Source organism: Podarcis vaucheri (assembly GCF_965113315.1).
Source record: "Podarcis vaucheri genome assembly, chromosome: Z".
Classification (NCBI taxonomy): Eukaryota; Metazoa; Chordata; class Lepidosauria; order Squamata; family Lacertidae; genus Podarcis; species Podarcis vaucheri.
In genome coordinates this window covers 25,599,812-25,621,512 of record NC_138758.1, presented here as the reverse complement: position 1 = coordinate 25,621,512, position 21,701 = coordinate 25,599,812, and the positions used below count along the sequence as shown (strand labels likewise).

The window sequence follows — 21,701 nt, the reverse complement described above, 5'->3', positions numbered from 1 at the left end:
TAGCAGTAGTACAGACTGAGACTCAAATATTCAGTTGTAACAGCTAAGAGCAAAATGTAATTAAAAAATTCATTCTCTGTAATAATTCATGCATATTGCAGAGGAATGCTTATGAGAAGCTGTAGTTTTATTATCTCAAAACAAACTCTAAACAGAGTTGTAATTTGCATATTGCAATATATTGAAATTATGGCAGATTTCTATTCCATAAATTGTACCATGTTCGTAAACTTTTCTACTCATTATTATAAATGGAAATCAGTTCAGTGCTGCTAACAATGATGCATAACTTTAAATAATTTTTAATACTATTGTAGGGTCTAGGAAAGACTCTGCAAACAATTGCATTGCTGGGCTATCTGAAACATTACCGAAACATTCCTGGCCCACACATGGTTCTGGTCCCCAAATCGACTTTGCACAACTGGATGAATGAATTTAAACGCTGGGTTCCATCTCTACGTGCCGTTTGTCTCATTGGAGACAAGGATGCCAGGGTAAGTGAGCACTATATAAAGAAGTGACTTGCTTTTCATGTTGGGAGTGTAATGCCTTTCCACCATTGCATTTGTATAGCATCATAATTGTGCACAGCAGTTTACAGGTTAAACCATACATCACTAATCTTATTGTTTTACTATGATTTTGTTTTTTAACTTTTTATCAAATTTTGTATGGCTGTGTTGTTTATTCTTGCTAGCCCCCTCAGACTCCGTTTGGAGAAGTGGCGGGATATAAAAGTTTTGTATGTATTAATGAATGACATACATCATTTTAAGATGCATATGTCACACCAAGGTTCATCTGAGAAGAGGCATTCACTTATCCCTCCCCTCCTTTATTTTTAAATATATATTTGTCGTCATTGATTTTTATTTATTTACGGTGGGGGGGGGGTGTGAGTCATCGTATTAGCCTTTATGGAACTTGATTTCCTCCCCACCTTCCAATTCTTCTTCATTTTTGTGAAATGCTTTCCCCTCATAACTAGCAGCTTCCAAATGAGTTAGGTCGCCCTATTCAGCTTACCTATCTAGAAGTGTTTACCATGTTCATTTTTCATTAGGCTGCTTTTATCCGCGATGTTATGATGCCTGGAGAGTGGGATGTGTGTGTTACCTCCTATGAAATGGTAATTAAAGAGAAGTCTGTTTTCAAAAAATTCAACTGGAGGTATCTGGTGATTGATGAAGCCCATCGAATCAAGAATGAAAAATCTAAGGTGAGCCTAAGCTTTATTTCTGTAGATACCTAGAGAAATACTACAGAATACTAGGATAGTGGAAAAACCTGGTAACTCTTGAATGGAAGGATAACTTTTTGTACACTTTGAGAAAATAGGAAGCAATAGGAAACAAAAAAATAGGAAGTTAAAAAATAATTCCTTTCAGAATGGCAGGCAGGGAAAAATGAAGAATTTAAAACACTAACTGTTACATCTGAACTATTAATAATGCTTGTAATTATTATCTTAGGTTATGGGAGTTTGGAGCTTCATTTTGAAATACTTTGTATGTACTTTCATTTGTAAAAAATGTATCCTGGAGTATGGTAGTAATGTAGTAGTAACAAGTGCTCTTCTAAAAAATTTCCTAGCTCTCTGAAATTGTTCGAGAGTTCAAGACAACAAATCGGTTGCTATTAACAGGAACTCCCTTACAGAATAATCTTCATGAACTATGGGCATTGCTCAATTTCCTTTTGCCTGATGTCTTCAATTCTGCAGAGGTGAGATTGTACATTATGTTAAAGTCCTATTTTTTGGTTTTGCACACTTTATATGGTAACCTAACTTTTGCCAATAATTTAAGTTATCTTTTTATCATACTATAATGGTTTACATTCTTAAGAGAAGGTAAATGAATAGAGAGGGAAGTTAGGAAAAAAATTATGCAGCAGATTCTTAATACAGTGGTACCTCTGGTTGCAAACACAATCCGTTCCGGAGGCCCATTCGGAACATGAAAAGAGTGCAACTTGCAGTGGTGCATCTGTGCACAGGCAGGTTGTAATTCGCCGCTTCTGTGCATGCGCGTGACGTCATTTTGCGTTTCTGCGCATGCGCGAGCGGTGAAACCCGGAAGTAACCCTTTCCGGTACTTCCGGGTCGCAGTGGGGCATAACTTGAAAGAATGTAACATGAAGCGGATGTAACATGGGTATGACTGTACTGTTACATAGTGAAGTTGCATAATGAGCAACTGAAATGGTCACTGTGGGTAGAGGACATTTTACAGGAGGAGAGGGACTAAATCGTCATTGCATTTTTCAGATGCAAGTATTAGTTTATAGTATTGGTGTATCCGAACTGCATTGTTTCCTATTGACTTAGCTTTTAGTCAGTGTATTCTACACGAGCATTTGAAGGGAGGGGTAGGTGGAACTGCTTTGAGAAGTTGGTTCAGCCACTATGGGCCACATTTTAAGTGGATCTGCACATTATATGAGACACAGGGATGCTTTTCACAATTTGTAACAACATTTGCTTGTGCCTGTTCACATACGCCCCCCTGCTAGTGATGCACATCTGTGGCAGAAATATAATAATGTCAGGGCATAGGTATGCTTTACTAGATGTTAAAGAAGGGAAGAACTTGACACACTGTTTCCAGTGGACAGCTTCATTTCTAGTTTACTAAAATTTCCCCTTGAGTTTTGAAAGTACAAACACAGTAACAACAAACCCAGTAACAACACCATAATTTTTACAGGACTTTGATTCATGGTTTGACACTAAAAATTGCCTTGGTGATCAAAAACTTGTAGAGAGACTTCACGCGGTAAGTATGGCAATTCTGCTTTCTGAAATAAATTAAATTTCTCTTCCATTGTATTGTACGAATAGTATATGATTCTTAGTGTAACATCTTAATGTACATTTCTGAGAAATGAAGGCTATGTGTTGTGTAGATTGTGATGTGATATAAGACAGAATTTGTGGAATTCTGGTGAGGCAGTCATTTGTTTACTACTTATTAATATAACTATTTATGTGTGCCTTTGTGTCTTTTCCCAACAGAAGCAAAGCATCCAGTTATTTATACTATACACTCAGTAAATGTATTTAGAATGAGGCGCATCTTGAAACTTTCCTTTCACAATTTGTGATACCAAGGTCTTTAGGAGATATACATTCTGTGTAAGGGGGTCCTAGTTGCTCCTGTTTGTCCTAGAAACACCATGAGAAATGGTCATGTATTCTGCATGCTCTCCCACCTCAAGTAGCCTCAAAAAAATAGGATTAGGAAAAGGCATCATAAGAGCAGTATAAGAAGTCTAGGACACTGGCAAAACAAATGCTTGAAATGCTGACTTGTAGCAATGTGTAAAATGTGTTGATTTTTAGGTTTTGAAGCCATTTTTGTTACGGCGTATAAAAGCTGAGGTGGAGAAGAGCCTGCCTCCTAAAAAAGAAGTAAAAATTTATCTAGGACTCAGCAAAATGCAGAGGGAATGGTAAGATTCTTTTTTAAAATTTAATTTAAAACCAGTCTATTATACTGGCCTAACATAGTAACAATAACATATTAACAGTAAAGACCCGCTTCAAACCTACATATGATTTAAGCTACACATTCATCAAATTGCCTTGGGCAAGCTACCACATCTCAGTCCCAACCCCACACTTTAGTCTGTAATAGAGAAATAATAGTACTGACCTACCTTACAGTACTATAGTAAATATTACTGAGACAATGTATGTGAAGCACTTTGTACACTTGAAATGTACTATATAAATGCTAAGTATTATAATCCATACAGGTATCTATGTAGATGAAAAATAAAATCAATTCCCTATATTCTGTCTGTGTTTTGTACTGTGAGCTGTCACCTCAGAGAAACAGAAGACAGAAACTTGGTTTCAGGATGAGATGAAGCAAGGCCATTCTACAAGGTGTGAACCTTAGGTATAAAAACAATTTTTCCTCAGTTCCAACATGGAGCTAAGGAAATTCGTATACAGAGAAAGAGTGGAATGGTGTCAGAGATGCAGTCCCTCCCTGTAAGCCAGGAATTAGCTTGTGGGTGTGTGATGAAGGAGGCAGCGTATCTCTTGGCTACCACTTTAATATCCAGATTCAGTAGCTTTGGGGCAGGATGTTGTGTTTGAGCTAAGCTGGACATGGGTATTTGTGTTTCACTATGGTCGTGTAGCAGGGCTTCCTACCCATGCTTGGCCCATGGTAGCACTTCAGGATAAACTCAGCTGGGGGCTTCAGAAAGTGCAGAAACTTGTCCCATTGTTTCCTATCTTTCTCCTAGTCTGTGCTTGGAGTGGCCTCCCTGTCCCCAACCACTGTCAGATCTGATGTGTGTGCAGCTAGTGCTAATGAATCTTTGTTAGAATCACATTTTGCAGAAAAATAAAATAATATTAGAGACGCAAACCACATTTAAATAAATGCCAGTTGCCACTGTGTAAATGTGTAAAGCATTGGGATTTAGATGCCTTCATATTTGTATGCTTTCATACGTCCGAGGACAAAGAGTTGTTTTTAAATTGTCCAATAACCTTTTAGGTACACCAAGATCCTAATGAAAGATATTGATATCTTAAATTCGGCTGGAAAAATGGATAAGATGCGGCTGTTGAACATCCTGATGCAGCTGCGGAAGTGCTGTAATCACCCATACCTCTTTGATGGTGCCGAGCCTGGCCCACCCTATACCACTGATACTCATCTTGTGACCAACAGTGGCAAAATGGTTGCTCTGGATAAATTACTATCAAAACTCAAAGAGCAGGGTAAGAAGGGCTTGTTATGAGTCACTGTTCATTTAGAAATATATTTAGTCATTGTGGCATGACCAAGAAAACAGAACCCCGGGTGAAACTATGAGGGAAATAAATTTTAAGGTTCTCTGGTGGATCCCACTGAATGAAAAGGGGCAGATGGGATGCATTTCTGGATGCAGCCTAGATGGGGAAAAACCTGGGGTCAGCTGGGGAAGAGTGCAGATTTAGTTCCCACTGCAGGTGGGTCTATGAATTTATCCCTTTTAATTCATCCATCTATTCATATGGCAAAGAATACAGTGCCTAAAAATGGGGACCTTAAAGTAATGTATTGGGAACAAACCCTGCCATTCCTCTTGTAGAAGACCTGGCCTTCAGCAGGGCAGCCCAAGGTGATGTGCAATATGTCTGTGTTCTGCAGAGGCACATATTGCACCTACCCAGGGTTCCACACCTTAGCCAAATAGATGTGTACAAAGTGGTATTTTAAATGGACGAAAAGTAGTGGGTTGCAATTATCAGGATCCAAAATTGAGAAGGCCAGTTGTTACTGCTGTAGACCTTTGGAGTGGAATTCCTGAGACTAGGAGATACCAGTGAAGCAGAAGACATCAGATTGGAATGGGGAAAGCCAGTTTTTACTATGGGGAAGGGACTTACGAACTAAGAGAAAGTTATAGAGGGGAAGGAGCAGTACCAGAAGCTGTAGAAGAAAGGATAGAGTAAAATGGAGAGACAGTGTATGGGACAGAGAACATACTTTTATTTCATATAAGTGTAAGTTCAGCAGTGTGATGAATTGTAGTCTTATAACTTATTTGTCTCTCAGGTTCCAGAGTTCTCATTTTTAGCCAAATGACCCGTCTGCTGGATATACTGGAAGATTATTGTATGTGGCGGGGCTATGAGTATTGTCGATTAGATGGGCAAACACCGCACGAAGAGAGAGAGGTGAGAAGGATTTATGTAGCTCATTGGATTTTCATTCCATTCTATCCTGGAGGCATGTTGGAGCCTTGACAGTAGCTGTCCAGTTGCTCTTATACGGTGGCTAGTCATTTCTCTGTTGGCATTTAAGCTTCCCTGAGTGCTATCTTGCTAAATAAGGATTTCTTTTATGGCATGCCTTATAAACAGGGATTGATCTAGTGTTATTAAATGGTCCTTTGAGTTTCTTTCATATCATTCAGTCTTCTAATTTGTGTTTAAACGGTCAAGTGAAAGATGCATTTACACAGTACCTGTGAGGAATAAGCATCTAGAAGGTTATCTGTGATTCATTGGTTCAGGGGGCCTTGTGGTACTAGTGAAGTTGAAGGAAATTATTTTGATTCACGGTGATCTTACTTTGTCCATATTTAGCCCAACAGCTTTTCCAGGGAAAATAAGCAACTTATGCAGTTTTAATACCCCGTAAACAAGTTGTTTTCATGAAATCCCTGCAATTTTAAATTGTTTTCCCTTTATAGGAAGCAATAGACACCTTTAATGCTCCCAACAGCAGAAAGTTTATTTTTATGCTGAGTACAAGAGCTGGAGGCCTGGGGATTAATTTAGCAACAGCTGATGTTGTTATCCTCTACGACTCTGACTGGAACCCACAAGTCGATCTACAAGCAATGGTGAGTACTCTTGGAATGTCTCATGCAAAGCTAGAGCTTCTACTGTAGTAACAACAGGATAGTTGGAACTGATAGGCTGTGCCTGTGGAGCTGAGAGGCAGGCTTGGAGCAATCTTTCAGAGAGCCAAGAGCCTAGGAAGCTGGCTTTGGCTTGCTTCATGTGTAATAAAAAACAGGTGTGGGTGAATATAAGAGGAAGGGGGAGCACCTGGGCCTATCTTTCATAATACCAAATCATGGTTGGTGTTAGAATTATAAAATCATAGAGTTGGAAGGGACCCTGAGGATCATCTAGTCCAACCCCCTGCAATGCAGGAATATGCAGCTGTCCCTTAGGAGATCGAACCTGCGACCTTGGTGTCATCAGCACCACACTATAGGTATGAATAGGACCTGCAGCTGTGAGCCCATAACAACTGCAGGGATCCAGGGAAGAAATGTCCAATTTGTTCCCTGTTAAGAGGGGGAGTAGCTGTCTATTCAGTTGTGGTAGATTTGGCAGTGGGCTGGGGAATTTATCCCAAGGAGCTATGCAAGAGTTAAAGGGTGAAGTGGAGTCTTAGTATGAGTGGACTGGAAGGCACTGGGTTAGGGAGGGATGTGGAAGTGGAGACTTTGAATATGCCTGTAAACAGGATCAAGGACTCCCCATCACTTTTGTGGCAATTAACCACTCCAACCAAATAATTTCCAGTGTCTTGTGTTAGATTTGGGGAGATCTTTTCCTACTGGTGGATCACCTGTAGGATTGATTCACCAGAAAGGAATCCTGATAGGCTTCTTCTAATCAGGTTGAACCTCCCAACATACCCTAAACTGTCCAGCTGCTTTGGAGGTTTCTAACTCCTACAGACAAGGACCCTCGCTTCAGTCCATCTCTAGAGAAAAATAAATGGGCACTTTACTTTCACTTTTCCAAAGGCCAGAGGACACCAAATCTTTACAGAGCCTTGTGAACTCTCCTTAGAATACAAAGGTAGTTAGATAACCATGTAGTCTAGAACACAGGGACAATTTTAGTGAGAAATTCAGTAGAAATCCCTTTGAAGTCAGCTATCAGTGTATGGAAAGGGGAAAGGAAGAAAAAGTAGGGGAAGGGAAACACATTTAAAATCAAATCAAAATCAGTCTAGCTTAGCTTGCTGCATTTTACCTGCTGGAGTAGAGTCTTGGTTTTCAGAGCTTGTGCAAAATTCCTTGCAGGAAAGAGATTCTGAGAGTGTAAGAGCATCTTTGGTCACCTGCTTGGATGTTTCCAAGGTGACTAAAAACTGGGTGATTCTTCACATATTTATGGGAGTGAGATTGGTAAAAGCTGACCCTTTACTGGAAGCAGATTATAGTTTTGCCCAGTGGTAAGGGAGGCCTTGAAGAGACTGAGTCCATGTCCTTAATGATTCTAGACTTCAGTTACAAAAATATATAATTAGACTAGTTGACTAGTGTGAAAAAAGGGATTAGCTGTCTATTCACCAGGATAACTGTTTATCCAGGAGTTTAAGGGTGAAGGGGTCAAATGTCACATGCATAAAGTGATGCTACTAGTCTGCATCTCAATATAGGGCTCTGTCAAATGCTAATAGAAAGAACATAGGTACACGTAGAAGTACCAGTGCAGTGCAGCACATTGTCACACTGATGCATTTGGGCATAGCCACATTGCACAGACCCGAAAGAGAACAGTTAACAGAATATTTCTGAATGTGGATAATGCAGCAGTTGCTAGGCCTTTGTTGACTAGGAAATCCTTTTTTTATATAAAAAAATCTGGTTATCTATATTCACTTTTCTGCTTTTTTTTAAGCATTCAGGCTGTTGTATTTCCTCTAAAATCATAACAAAATAACAAATAAATAATTAAATATTAAAACAGAAGCACATAGAAGCCAATCATTTGGGAGAACTAAAACACTATTAACAATCTGAGATAGTGATGGTGAACATGTTGGCCATCAGCACCCATCAGCTTCTGCCAGGATGTGGGACTATGGGTGTTGCAGCCCAGTAAATATCTTTTGGAAGGCTACCTGTTTCCCATGCTTCAGCTAAGCTGAAGACCTGCTGAAAAAGCAAAAGTTTAAAGGTGGTATCTCATTCTGTTAAAGAAAAAAATAAGTAGATTTTGCAAATGGCTTGCCCCAGTTCAAGTCTTGGTGCAGCTGCTGCCGTTAAAATGAATTGAGAAAAGAGAAAACAGAATAACAAGCTGCTTATGTTAATACATGCCAGCTTTGAAGGACTTCTAAAAATAGGGTAAACAATTAAAATAAACAACAATGAAAAATATTTTCATTTGTGCTAACCTTAATAATTACAGGGCAGTGTGTGGTTTTTTTTTTCTTTTGTCAGAATTTCAATTACAGATGTGCCAGGATGCTTTTATTTAAATCTGCTATTTTTGTGATTTAGGATCGAGCACATCGTATTGGTCAAAAGAAGCGAGTTCGAGTATTCCGACTTATCACAGACAACACTGTTGAAGAGAGAATTGTAGAGAGAGCTGAGATAAAACTGAGACTAGACTCAATAGTTATTCAGCAAGGTACTGCATAATATTTAACTGTTAGTGGCTAAATAGTCGCTCACCTGGGGATCCGGGTGGGCGGCATTTGCCGCATGGCACGGCCGCGGCTGGTCCGGGGAGCCTGTCACCTTCCTACATGGGCGGGGGAGGGGATGGTCACCTGGTGCCCCCCCCCTCCAGCTGCAATGGACCTCCAGGTAGGGGTGGTCAGTGCCTGCAAGGCCCATCAAGGGGAAGAGCATGGGGGCTGAGCCCAACCTGCCCCTGGCTTATTTAAGGGAGCGGCCAGGTGCAGGCTACCCTCTTTGTAGATCGACACAGGATTTTCCCACCCGCTCAGACTGTTAAGGGATTGTCCATTGGGGAAAACGGGCAAGTTGACATACGGAGCTTGCTATGGCTTATGCGGTTGCCATATTCGGGGATAGGGAGGAATTTTCTCCTACAAACGAATTGGCCAGCTTGCAGGTTTTTGCCTACCTCATAGCATCCGTCACAACTTTGGTGGATAAGGCATTGGGTGAGTTCTTTGTTTCAAGGGAACCCTGTTAGAGGGGTCCAAGAGGAGTGACTGTCTGGGAGTCCAGAGGGAGAGAAATGGGCCAATTCAACTCTCCCAGTGGCGGCCTGTGCAGTGTCATGGCACCCAATCCATGTTGGGGGCGACTTAGCAGCACAAGGTCAACCCCACTGAGTTCCTATCAGGTAGCATGCAGGCTGCCTGTTGCTGGATACATGCCCATTGCCATAGCCAAACCTCCATTCTGGAGGCCCTCCCTGCACCGGCCGCGGTCATCATGTGCCTGAGGCGGCAAATGTTTGTCATGAAAAGGAATAGATAGTTAGATAGATATTCTAGTAGAGTGTTTTGCAATTCACCTAGGAAACCCAGCTTTTAAATTTTTTTGCTGGGCAAGCCGCTATCTGATCACCTCTGTTTCGTGTCATAAAAAAGAGTCACAGTGCCAGTTGTCATCCCACACACAATTATTTTGGAGAGATGAGTGAGTTGTTATACAAACAAAAAGCAATTATTTAAGATAAAACCAGGCTCTTTTGTAGCAAGGATATTTCAGCATAGATAATTATTGACCACTCTCTACTCATTCACGCAAAAGACCCTCAAAACCAACAGGCCTTTTATGGTTAGGATATGTAAAGTGTTACTCTAAACATTGACTTAATGTTAGCAAAGATTAATTTTGTAAAGCAGATTAAAACTTAGCTTTCAGCTGGTGAAAGCTCTATTGAAGTAGTTGAAACTTTGTGACTATGAAACATTATGTAGGTCAGGCATCCCATTTGTTATCAAGTTTTTTTAAAAAAGAAAATATATAAATGCTGGGTGGGCAACATAAAACTCATAAGCCATACATAAGCTCAAGGGATTTTTCTGCAGTCTGCAACATCTTTGTTAGAATGTCAGCTTTTGGATGCTCTAGGCACTTAAGGATTCCAGGGGGATGTTCTAAAAATACTGTGTGAAATAATTGGGTGGGATTGGAAACAAAAAATGGTTGTAAAAGAAGACTATTTTCTTTGCTCAACATCTCTTCTGATTTTGAAGTCCTAAAGATTTTCAAAGCCTGTCTCATATTTTTCACATATGAACCAGAATATTGCAAAATAAATGCTTTTGTCCACAAATGTTAGTTGAATGGCCACTGTGGTCATAAAAATATCTAAGTTATGTTAATGTAATACAGCTGAAGCACGCTGAATGCTCAGCATCCTTCTATCTTACATTTCTGATGTGCCCCTCAATGCCAAACAAGTAGGCTATGCTTTCCAAATATGTTATGTTCCTTACAGTGACAGCAAGGCAGAGGTGGCAAACCTTTGGCCCATGGACCAGTCTTGGCTTGCCACAGAGTCCAGTTTGGCTCATGAAGCCATCTTCCCCAGACTTCACCACCATCAGCTGGTGTAACTGGGGTGGGAGGAAAGGATTTAATCCTGCATTGGCTGCATGCCTATTCCTATCATCTGATGAACAAGGATTAAAGTACATTGCAAAAGCCCTGTTTGAAGCAGCTTGTGCTTCAAAAGTCAGTGGATGGGCAGTGACAGCAGTGAGGTAGGCGAGCACCTGTCCTGCTGCCGCTGCCCATTCACTTGCTTAAAGAAGAAGTGCCTCAAACAGGACACTTCTGTTTCAAGAGGCTGAAATGGGAGTGTAGGGGTTGTTTTAAAGCCTTTGTAAATCTCCCCACGTTTCCCTTTTAAACCTCAAATTGTAGGAGGAATGTTGCAAAGCCGCACAAGAGATTTTGTCAGGTGAGCATCCTCACCCACTGGTCAAATTTGGCCTGTTAGGCTAATCCTTATAAGTTTCTGACCCATGGAGCCAAAAAGTTCTCCATCTCTGCAGTAAGAAAAAATGTTCAAGAGTTAGTTTGATGAATCTATAAAATGGCATTAGTTTAATGTGATGCTTACTTTAGCTCATTACCTACACCTATAGAAAATATTTTTAAAACTTATGCATTTTTGGGTTGTAAATCATGTATTAGGATTCATTCTTACCCCTCTGCCTTACTACAGGTTCTAACTGGAGTCCCTTTATAACTCTGGTATGAAAAAGCTGAGAAGTTTTGCATTAAAACTGTGACTTTGTTTCCTGTGTCAGGGAGACTTATTGATCAGCAGTCTAATAAACTTGCAAAAGATGAAATGCTACAGATGATCCGACATGGAGCAACACATGTATTTGCTTCCAAGGACAGTGAACTGACTGATGAAGATATTACCACTATTTTAGAAAGAGGTGAAAAAAAGGTGAGAGGATTTGGATGGTTCTGTATGTTACCATTACTTTCATTGTTGCTCATCTTCTGTCTCTATAATCATCTGCTTTGAATTAAGAAAAAAGAATCAAGTCAGTCTGATTTAGCTATTCAAGTATCTTATCAAATCAGTTTTTATGTTTTATTGATGAAAAATGGGTTTTCTAAAGATTAACTTCATTTTATTTTTGGTGGCCTGCTTTAGACAGCTGAAATGAATGAGCGTTTGCAAAAAATGGGTGAGAGCTCTCTCCGAAATTTCACTATGGACACAGAAATGAGTTTGTACAATTTTGAAGGTGAAGATTATAGAGGAAAACAAAAGGTACCTTTCTGCTGTACTGATAAGTATAAATGTGTTTGCATTGTACTGTTACCATATTTTTTGCCCCATAGGGCGCACCGGCCCATAGGGTGCACCTAGTTTTTTTGGGGGGAAATTTAAAAAAAAACTATTTCCCCCTCAGGTGTGGGGCTGGGGCGGGGGAAGCCTGAGCTTCCCCCGACCCCAGCCCCCAGAACAGGCTGCTATGTGCAAGCCTAGGGAGCCCGGCGCGACGTCGTGCCGGGCTCCCACGACTTGCGGAGAGCTGCCTGAAGCCCGGGGTGCGCTCCGCTGCACGCCCCAGGCTTCGGGATGCAGGCAGCTCTCCGCAAGCCGTGGGAGCCCGGCGCGACTTCCCGCCAGGCTCCCACGGCTTGCGGATAGCTTCCTGAAGCCTGGAGAGTGAGAGGGGTCGGTGCGCACCGTCCCCTCTCGCTCTCCAGGCTTCAGCGAAAGCCTACATTCGCCCCATAGGACGCACACACATTTCCCCTTCATTTTTGGAGGGGGAAAAGTGCGTCCTATAGGGCGAAAAATGCAGTAAGTGAATAAAGTTCCACTTCAAAGAGGTTAACAACAAACACTCCTAATATTCAGAGCAGGTTATGTAGGGAAGATGTAGGATTTCAATGTACTCCCCCCCCCTTTGATTCACTTTACCTATAGCACTTTGTAGGGGCATTAACCAGGCTTAGAGTATATCTATCAAAAAGAAAGAGTCCTGAGAACACATCTTTCTTTTGATGCCTGGAATTTGAACATTCAGAGAAAACAAATGAAGCTTGCTGTAACAAGACATAATTGTATGTTTCACATTAGAAAACTAACTCAGTTCACTTACCTGTTTTTGAGGGAGTCCATAATAATGTAAAATGTATTCAGCATGAACACTGTAGAACTGTTGCATATGCAGAGGAAAAAATACTGTAAGACAGAAGTTAAAAGGATATGTAGGCAGATTGAGAGGCCTCTGTTCAGAAAGATACTAGAATGGGATTCTGTCCATAATGTGAGGGAATAATAACTGAAGAAAAGGAATGAATGAAAGCAATCTATCACTACGAAATGGGACAATAAAGCTATAAGAGCAGCAATTTATTTCATGGTAGATGTCTAACATTCTTTTAAGAGCCTACAAATAAATGCAGACCTTGGATTGGAAGATTCCGTTAAAGCAAAGAACTGCTAGTTTTCTTAAGTGAAGTTAAAAAAACTTGCTGAAAAGTGAACTCTCTTCTTTAGTTCTGTTATAGTTCATGCAACTGGGCAACATAAGGCCTACCCTCTTCATTTAACGAGGCAATGATTATGAGCCTGGTTTCAAGTTAATGTGTTTGGAATGTTTTGTTGGTTTCTCTCCTTGTTTGTGAGAGGGTTGTTTTTTTTTTTTTTAAAAAAAATCACTAATAGTGCAGATTAGGATGTGGCAATGAAGTTTGGTATTTGTGCTGATGACATAATAATATAATTCACGTTCGAATGTTAGCCATTCTACTGTCTGCTTACAAGAGGAACATGAAAACATACAAAACTTATTTCTTCTGCTTATTCAAAAACTATCAGGTTTCTAAGAGGAGTTGAAAAATTTAAAAACAAAACCTGAAAGAAATGCTATTCTAAAGTAACCCCTCTTGAACTAAGCGATTTGCTATTTTATCCATTCATAGCAATGCAGGTAGTTTAATATCTATTGAAACATGCACTAGTCTTTATTCCAGTCTTCTGCATTCTAGTCTTGTCTTAAAACAAGTACCTCTGTCAACAATACCAATTGAGCAATTAAATATGTACTACTTAGAATTATCTTTTGGTATTTTAAAAAAGTTTTGATCTTATTTGTTTTCTAGCTGAGCATGATGGAATGGATAGAGCCTCCAAAACGAGAACGCAAAGCCAACTATGCTGTGGATGCTTATTTCAGAGAAGCTCTTCGAGTTAGTGAACCAAAAATCCCAAAGGTGAGAGGACAGTTTGGTAGTTCATACTAGTTACACCCACCTCCCAACCTCAGCCTTTAATAACCTTTTTTATATAAAAACATGTTGCAACATGTCCAAAGACAAACATGTAGCATTAATGGTATATATGTTTAATTTCAAAGGCTCCACGACCTCCGAAACAGCCAAATATTCAAGATTTCCAGTTCTTCCCCCCACGGTTGTTTGAACTCCTTGAAAAAGAGATTCTTTATTATCGCAAGACCATAGGCTACAAGGTAAGGATCTCATTTCCTTCCCTTCCCTAATATGAGGCAGGAATGTGGATTTCCATGTATCCACATTTTGAAAATGATTAGATGACCTGCTCTTATGTAAATGGGGGACATTATAAATTACGTTGTTTGCTCAAGGGTGAAGTGGAGTGAGAGCAAACACAATCAAAAGTGATTTTAACAAGGAAAAGGAGGAGCAGTCTCCTCTCTGTGTAAGCTTCTGATCCCAGTTGTGGCTTCCTGCAGCTGCTTGACTTTAAAATTAAACAAAAACATTGGGGGAAGACATTAGAATCATAGAAAGCTTGATCCTAACCCACAAAGGAATAGGGACAGCAGACATTCTGGTGCCTTGAACGTGCCTCAGCAAGAGTGCTGCCATTAAGGCTGTGTGAATATTTTGTGGTGACAGTGATGTCCTCTAGCTACTACCACTACACCCTTCTAGGATTACTGCTGTTGAGCTCAGAGTGCTATTTTGTCAGGTTGGGCCTCCACATTAGTGGTTCTACTGTCTGACACCTTTGGTTCTGCTTGACAGCTCTGCCCCTACAACTTCTATGCATTGTTTCCAAATAAGCCTTCCAAATTCGTCCTTTTAAATATTTGCATTTTTGGCACATTGTCAAAAGAAATTCAACCATAGATTACAGTGGTACATCAGGTTACAGACGCTTCAGGTTACAGATGCTTTGGGTTACAAACTCCGCTAACCAGGAAGTGGTTGCTCTAGGTTAAGAACTTTGCCCCAGGATAAGAACGGAAATTGCGTGCCAGCAGCACGGCGGCATTGAGAGGCCCCATTAGCGAAAGTGTGCCTCAGGTTAAGAACCATTTCAGGTTAAGAACAGACCTCTGGAACGAATTAAGTACTTAACCCGAGGTACCACTGTAGATAGATTGTATGAATAGTAATATTGTGCTTGGAAAAGAACAATATGTTGGTATGGTCTTTCATCTTCAAAGGATAAAATCAGAGCTATTTAATTCTATGTTTCTAAACTTTGCTTTTCTGACTGACATGCTTAAATGGAAATATTCAGTAGCTAATTTATATAGTCACAGGCAAAATTACTTCCATGCTTTCTAAAAATGGTTTTACAATGGTAACAATTTGCCTCGTAACATGCTCTATATGAAGCCAAGATTATATATGTGCTGAAATCAGTGAAATATCATTTTGTAAACCAATGTCAGGGATAAGGTAAGCTCCAGTTTCTTGTCCTGAAATAACTGGCATGAAGATATCTCTCAGGCTTCTTAGATATGATGGATAGGAAATGTGTTACTTTCAATAGCAGTTATGTTAAGTTAAGTATTGTTTTAAAATGAATTCAGAAGTGTCTGGTAGAAATGGGCACATTTTCCTCACTACAATAGATATAATTTCAAAGGATTGCTGTGAATAAAACAAGAAAACAGAACAAAATCAGTGATATTTCCTTCTGAAGAATATATTAGCTACATTTACCTATGTATAAGATCTATGTCCTAAGACTTGAATTCCATTTCACAATCCCAAAAATAACATTCTTTTCCATAGTGTACCTGGGATCTTAGTGACACAAATAAAACTATTTGCCCCATCCAGTTGGGGGAGAGGTCATGCGCTCTGGACAATTTCTGATTCCTCATATTGTTCTGGTGACCATATGGTGTTCAAAAGACAGAACACATGTGGGCAGAGTAGTGGGCTAGCTCAGTAGCCCAGAACATCAGTCCCACCCCCGGGTCCAAATAGCGTCACCTGCCTCCAGGAAGAGGTGTCAGAGTGGTGGTGTGCGGGTGTGGAAGTGTCTTCCTTATGGGTCTGACAGGCTATGGATGGAGAGTTACCAAGGTTTTGTTTTTTTAATACAGTTCTTACTGAGTTTTAATGTATTACAAAAATTACAGTCATTGGATATCTACAAATAAATAAAACTACCAAAAAAGCCCCACCCACTTCATTTACAGAGATAAACAGGACCAAGACCCCACACTGCAATTCAAGGTGCAATATGAAATATGACAGTACAGTTAATATAAGCTTAATAAGCTGTCAAAAACAGTATGTGAATATTTGATGTTGAATGTGTTCCGTTGCCCTTCAGTTATTTTTTTTAAAGAAAATACAAAGTTTCTGACTAGCAAATATGGAAAAATTAAAGATTGAATTTCTCCACATAGACTTCAGGATATCCACACCAATATTTTGCTGGGGCCATCTTGCTGTGCTTCTGTGCATTTTTGTATCCAAGGAAGGGAAACTAAATAGCCTCAAATTGATCTCTTTTCTGTTGCCTCTCATCACCTCTAGTTTATGACAGAGACAATAATTTACTTGTTCTTTAAGATCCTATTTGACCTGTCAAACAGTTCCAATAGTGTGTAATATGGGCCAAGTGTTTGGGCGTCAAATATCAGCTGTGTATTAATTTCAAAGATATCTCTCTCACAGAGGCAGAGATTGATTTATAGGTTGGCTTTTCCCACAACCCTTACCAGGAAAGTTACCAAGTTGGTCATCAGGTCATCCACTATAAGATATTTATCATCCACAGTCTTATTGGAGAGGAAGGCCCCAACCTCTCGTGTATTACTCAGACTTGGGTGGGGAAGACATGATATCTTGATCTAACCCTATTTTGCTTTCCTGGGTTCTTTATGCAGCATCAAGACAAATGGATCATTATGCCTCTTCCTTAAGAATCAACCTAAACCAAAAAACTGATTATGTATAGGGGCTGGCTTTGAGGATCTGTGCCTAGTGTCACTTCAAAGAACAAAGCACGGATTTTGCTGGTGTACTATCCATCCCACTGCCCAACAGTCTCCATAGCCAAGATGGCCTACCCCAGATAGAGCAGATACTGGGAGACTTCCAGCATCACACTGGATCTGCCTTAAAAGCACCTGCCTGGGACTTCATGGTCACCATCACAATCATGAGCTTGTCTCAGTACATCACAGCTCAAATGCATGTGGCAAGAGAGGTCCTTGATATGCTTTCTGCTATAGTGTGTAGGGAGTGTTTTAGTGTTTCCATTGCCACGCATGAGTTATTTCCTGGCAATGCCTGGCTTGACAGTGGCAGTTCTTTCTCCCCCACCCCCTGCCCATGTCAGGCCATTCCCACAAGGTGGGGGGACTTACTGAGATGGTTTGCCCATAGAGACTTAAAGAATCCAAAAGATTACTGAATGCTCTGGGGTATTTTCCAGTTGACATGGCTGGTGCTCTTGTCAAGGCTCTTTTTCAGTTTAGAGTGGTGAGGAGGACACAATCAATCCTATAGGGCCCTTTTTTGGTGACAAGGAACCTGTACTACTCCCCCTGCCCCTGTTTTCAAGAGAGTTACAGGCAAGGAAGCAGAACAGGTGACAGCTGGGGTGCGAGTGCCAGAAATCTCACAGAGAATACCACTGAGCACATGATTGCTGCCATCACTGCCACATGGTAGGCACAAAGTAGGCTTATTTTTCCACCTTTTTCTTATTTTTCACATGCTCAGCTAGCTGCCCAGGAGAGCTTTTCCAAGTGGTTAATGAACTGTTGAGATATGCCCCAAAGGTTATGGGCAATGGAGCATCAGAGTCTTGCTCTGACAAATTTTCTAAGCACTCCGATGGTAAAGTTGTTCACTTTCACTCTGAACTTGATACCACTGTTGATACAGTTTCAGCTGAGGTGTCCAGAGCACTGCCAGGTCCAGTTGCATGAGATCAATTTCAGTGATAGTGATTGTAAATGATGCCAGGTTTGGAAAAGGTTGGTGCTTGCCAAAAAGGCCTTGGGGTTCTAGTAATCACTGTAGTTGGGGAAAAGTTAGAAATATTAAAAGAAATAAAGAGCACTAAAAACACATTTAAACATTCTTTCGATAATTGCAACTCGTGTTCATTCCATTTTACCCTAACTGTAGGAATTAATGTCTTCTTCACTGTTTTATCGCTGGAGTAACACACATACATTTCCTCCTCCCCTTCTTTTTCTTGTTTGTGGTATCTGGGAATACTGAAAGGCTTAAAGAAAACCCTCTTGAGGTGCAGTGGTTGCTTGCTAGTTGCAGTTATCATTACATTTCCATGGACAAGAGCCTGCAAGCTATAAAAGGACAAATATAGATGGATGAGTTATGATATGCTACATTCACCTTGCCTGAAGAACTTTCTGAGGACTGTAAACACAAGTAAAAGATGTTTCTCCACCAGCGGCCACATGCTAGGGAAATATTTCCTTCTCTAACAAATACTCAGTAGATGAGAAGCGCATCAATCCCACCCGAATAGTGTTTCTCAAAAAGGCAGTAAAGGGAGATGGATAGGACTATATACAGAACCTTTAATAGCATTGCTCTTTTACTATACATTCACTCCACCACTGATTTTAGGTCCCCAGAAACCCTGACCTCCCAAATGCAGCTCAGGTACAGAAAGAGGAACAGCGGAAGATTGATGAGTCAGCTCCTCTTACTTCAGAAGAGACTGAAGAGAAAGAAAGACTTCTTACCCAGGTAAATGACTTTTAAATTTATTTTCTTTAACAAAAGAAGAACTTATAAACAAAGAAGAACATTTATAAGCTTGTGTGACAAGCTAGATTGTGATGATAAAAGGTTGATAACAGCCATGTGCAGTAAACGCAGGCAGTGATAACTAGTTTTCCTATGGAAAACTGCAGATACCACCATCTGATCTTACAAATTATCTCATAGTTACATTAATTTGAAGGGATTTAGTTACAGTGCCTCTGTTTTGGATTGTGAGTGTGTGTGTAGAAACTGAGAAAGTTGGTTAGGCTCTTCTATTTTCAAAATGGCAGCTGCTAAGCTGTCGCTGGTGTGTCAGGTGATTTCGCTCCACAAAAAGGTGCAGGTGGATGAGAGTTCAGAGAAGAGAGCAGCAGAACTCAACAATAGTCAAGTTGAATCTCAAGTCCTTTGACAGTTCCTTTGGAAAGATCACATTGTTTCTCTCAGAGTGAATGGTTTTCTTCTTGCAATGATTACATTATTAATCTTCCTTCGAATAGCATAGTTGTGTACACTGCAGTGGATAGGTTCTGGCACTCTCAAATGAAGCATTCTTTAGCTGTCCACTTCAGCTTTCAAAACTTAGATTTACTTTATGCATTTAACTTGTCTTGTTGACACTTACCGTATTTTTCGCCCTATAAGACGCACTTTTTCCCCTCCAAAAATGAAGGGGAAATGTGTGTGCGTCTTATGGGGCGAATGCAGGCTTTTGCTGAAGCCTGGAGAGCGAGAGGGGTCGGTACGCACCGACCCCTCTCGCTCTCCAGGCTTCAGGAAGCTATCCGCTAGCTGTGGGAGACCCAGCTCTCCCAGGGCTAGCGGACTGCTTGTCGGCACCCAGAAGCTTGGGGCGCGCTGAGCTCCGCACGCCCCAAGCTTCGGGATTAGTGCAGCGGTCCGCTAGCCCTGGGAGAGCCGCGCGGCTCTCCCAGGGCTAGCGGACTGCTTGCCAGCACCCAGAAGCTTGGGGCGCGCTGAGCTCCGCGCGCCCCAAGCTTCGGGATTAGCGCAGCGGTCCGCTAGCCCTGGGAGAGCCGCGCGGCTCTCCCACGGCTAGCGGACTGCTTGCCGGCACCCAGAAGCTTGGGGCGTGCTGAGCTCCGCACGCCCCAAGCTTCGGGATTAGCGCAGCGGTCCGCTAGCCCTGGGAGAGCCGCGCGGCTCTCTCACGGCTAGCGGACTGCTTGCCGGCACCCAGAAGCTTGGGGCGCGCTGAACTCCGCATGCCCCAAGCTTCGGGATTAGTGCAGCGGTCCGCTAGCCCTGGGAGAGCCGCGCGGCTCTCCCAGGGCTAGCGGACTGCTTGCCGGCACCCAGAAGCTTGGGGCACGCTGAGCTCCGCACGCCCCAAGCTTCGGGATTAGCGCAGCGGTCCGCTAGCCCTGGGAGAGCTGCGCGGCTCTCCCAGGGCTAGCGGACTGCTTGCCGGCACCCAGAAGCTTGGGGCGCGCTAAGCTCCGCACGCCCCAAGCTTCGGGATTAGCGCAGCGGTCCGCTAGCCCTGGGAGAGCCGCGCGGCTCTCCCACGGCTAGCGGACTGCTTGCCGGCACCCAGAAGCTTGGGGCGTGCTGAGCTCCACACGCCCCAAGCTTCGGGATTAGCGCAGCGCACCTGGGGTGGGGAAATAATTTTTTTCCCCTTTATTTCCCCCCCAAAAAACTAGGTGCGTCTTATGGGCCGGTGCGTCTTATGGGGCGAAAAATACGGTACATAATTATTTTTGGGTTACTCTGAAGATCATTTTTAGCTCACTTGACTTTTTTAATATTATAAGGAAGGAAGTGCAGGGTTTGCTCACATTCTCTGATACTTTTCTGCATGTAAGTAGTCACATTCTTGAGTGGTGTTCTTAAATGGTTATTTTAGTAATTGTCCTTTGAAAATTTAAATTGCCTTGTGTTGACTGAAGTGAATCTCTTGAAAGTAGAATATCAGCTATATCACTCTTAGTTTCTGTGTAGGCAGTTTAAAAAATCTTTAATGTTAGCATTGCTCTCTGGAAGTAGAGCTATACCAAAGTGCCTGGAATTTTTCTTATTTCTCTGTAATACCTTTGATCAAGCCAAAGCCATATGACTCTATCTACTCCTTCGCTGGTTGAAAGCACTCTTCCTCTTTTTGTCACGTATTAAGGACAGAATATAAATAAAAGAGCTGCTGTTATTGGCTTCTGTTAATATTTGAAATACAAATATGCATTTCACTTCTTATTCACCCAAAAGCAATTAGAATTAAACCAGCAAAACCAAATGTAGATATGGTGCCTCTCATTGCCATTGGTTTTCTTTTCAGACATTCCTTGTTAAACTGTGGTGGATACAAACGTTCCCTTCCTCTGATGGAAGAACTGCTTTTGTTGACCTATGAAGTTTTTTTTCCACCAGGGGAAGACTTTCTGTTGGAGCAATGGAAGCTTTGGATCCAATCTGTTGTATAGAACAGTTTGCTTTCCTGTATGCACTATGTCAGAAATTACAGTTGGTTTGTTACAACCATGTGAATTGAGTGTCATGTCTGCAGTTAGTTCAACATTCATTATCTATGGAATCTAGGAGTAAAAATGAAAAAGATGAAATTTGGAAGCTTTTTTTACTAGAAACTCCATGAAGTTCTTTTTTAAAAGTTGCCATTATTCTTGTAACTTATAAATCAACTTCTAGTGGGTTAAGAACCTGAGGGATTTTAAAATTCTGACTTAATATACAATGTTAGCTTTGGGGTATTTTGTTTTGTTTTGCATCTGCTACAAGAAGTTCTTGCAATTGTATTGATAGAGGAGGTGTAGAGAAATGGTGTTTTGGCTCCATTTTCTTTCTATCCAGGTGTTCATTTCATTCACCATTTGCTTTGTAAGTATTCAAAACAGAATGTTATTGCATTTAGTTCCAGGATGCCCAGGAGATTGCCAGTGACATCTGGACAAGTGCCCTCATACTCTTGCAATTTTATTTGTTACTTGTGCTTGCTCAAGTGTGAT

The 21,701-nt window shown here is 41.2% G+C and overlaps 1 protein-coding gene across 1 annotated transcript in view; it reads left to right on the top strand.

Moving 5' to 3' along the window:
- The window catches only part of SMARCA1 (SNF2 related chromatin remodeling ATPase 1), a 48,537-nt gene that overhangs the window by 12,359 nt on the left and 14,477 nt on the right, over nt 1-21,701 (top strand). Inside the window, exons 6-19 of the mRNA XM_082208520.1 lie at nt 318-497; nt 1,067-1,222; nt 1,597-1,728; nt 2,712-2,780; nt 3,347-3,456; nt 4,521-4,747; nt 5,568-5,689; nt 6,208-6,360; nt 8,770-8,902; nt 11,514-11,662; nt 11,876-11,995; nt 13,843-13,953; nt 14,097-14,210; nt 18,580-18,702. Coding sequence (XP_082064646.1) covers nt 318-497; nt 1,067-1,222; nt 1,597-1,728; nt 2,712-2,780; nt 3,347-3,456; nt 4,521-4,747; nt 5,568-5,689; nt 6,208-6,360; nt 8,770-8,902; nt 11,514-11,662; nt 11,876-11,995; nt 13,843-13,953; nt 14,097-14,210; nt 18,580-18,702 — 1,899 coding nt within the window. The remainder of the gene's footprint in view (nt 1-317; nt 498-1,066; nt 1,223-1,596; nt 1,729-2,711; nt 2,781-3,346; nt 3,457-4,520; nt 4,748-5,567; nt 5,690-6,207; nt 6,361-8,769; nt 8,903-11,513; nt 11,663-11,875; nt 11,996-13,842; nt 13,954-14,096; nt 14,211-18,579; nt 18,703-21,701) is intronic.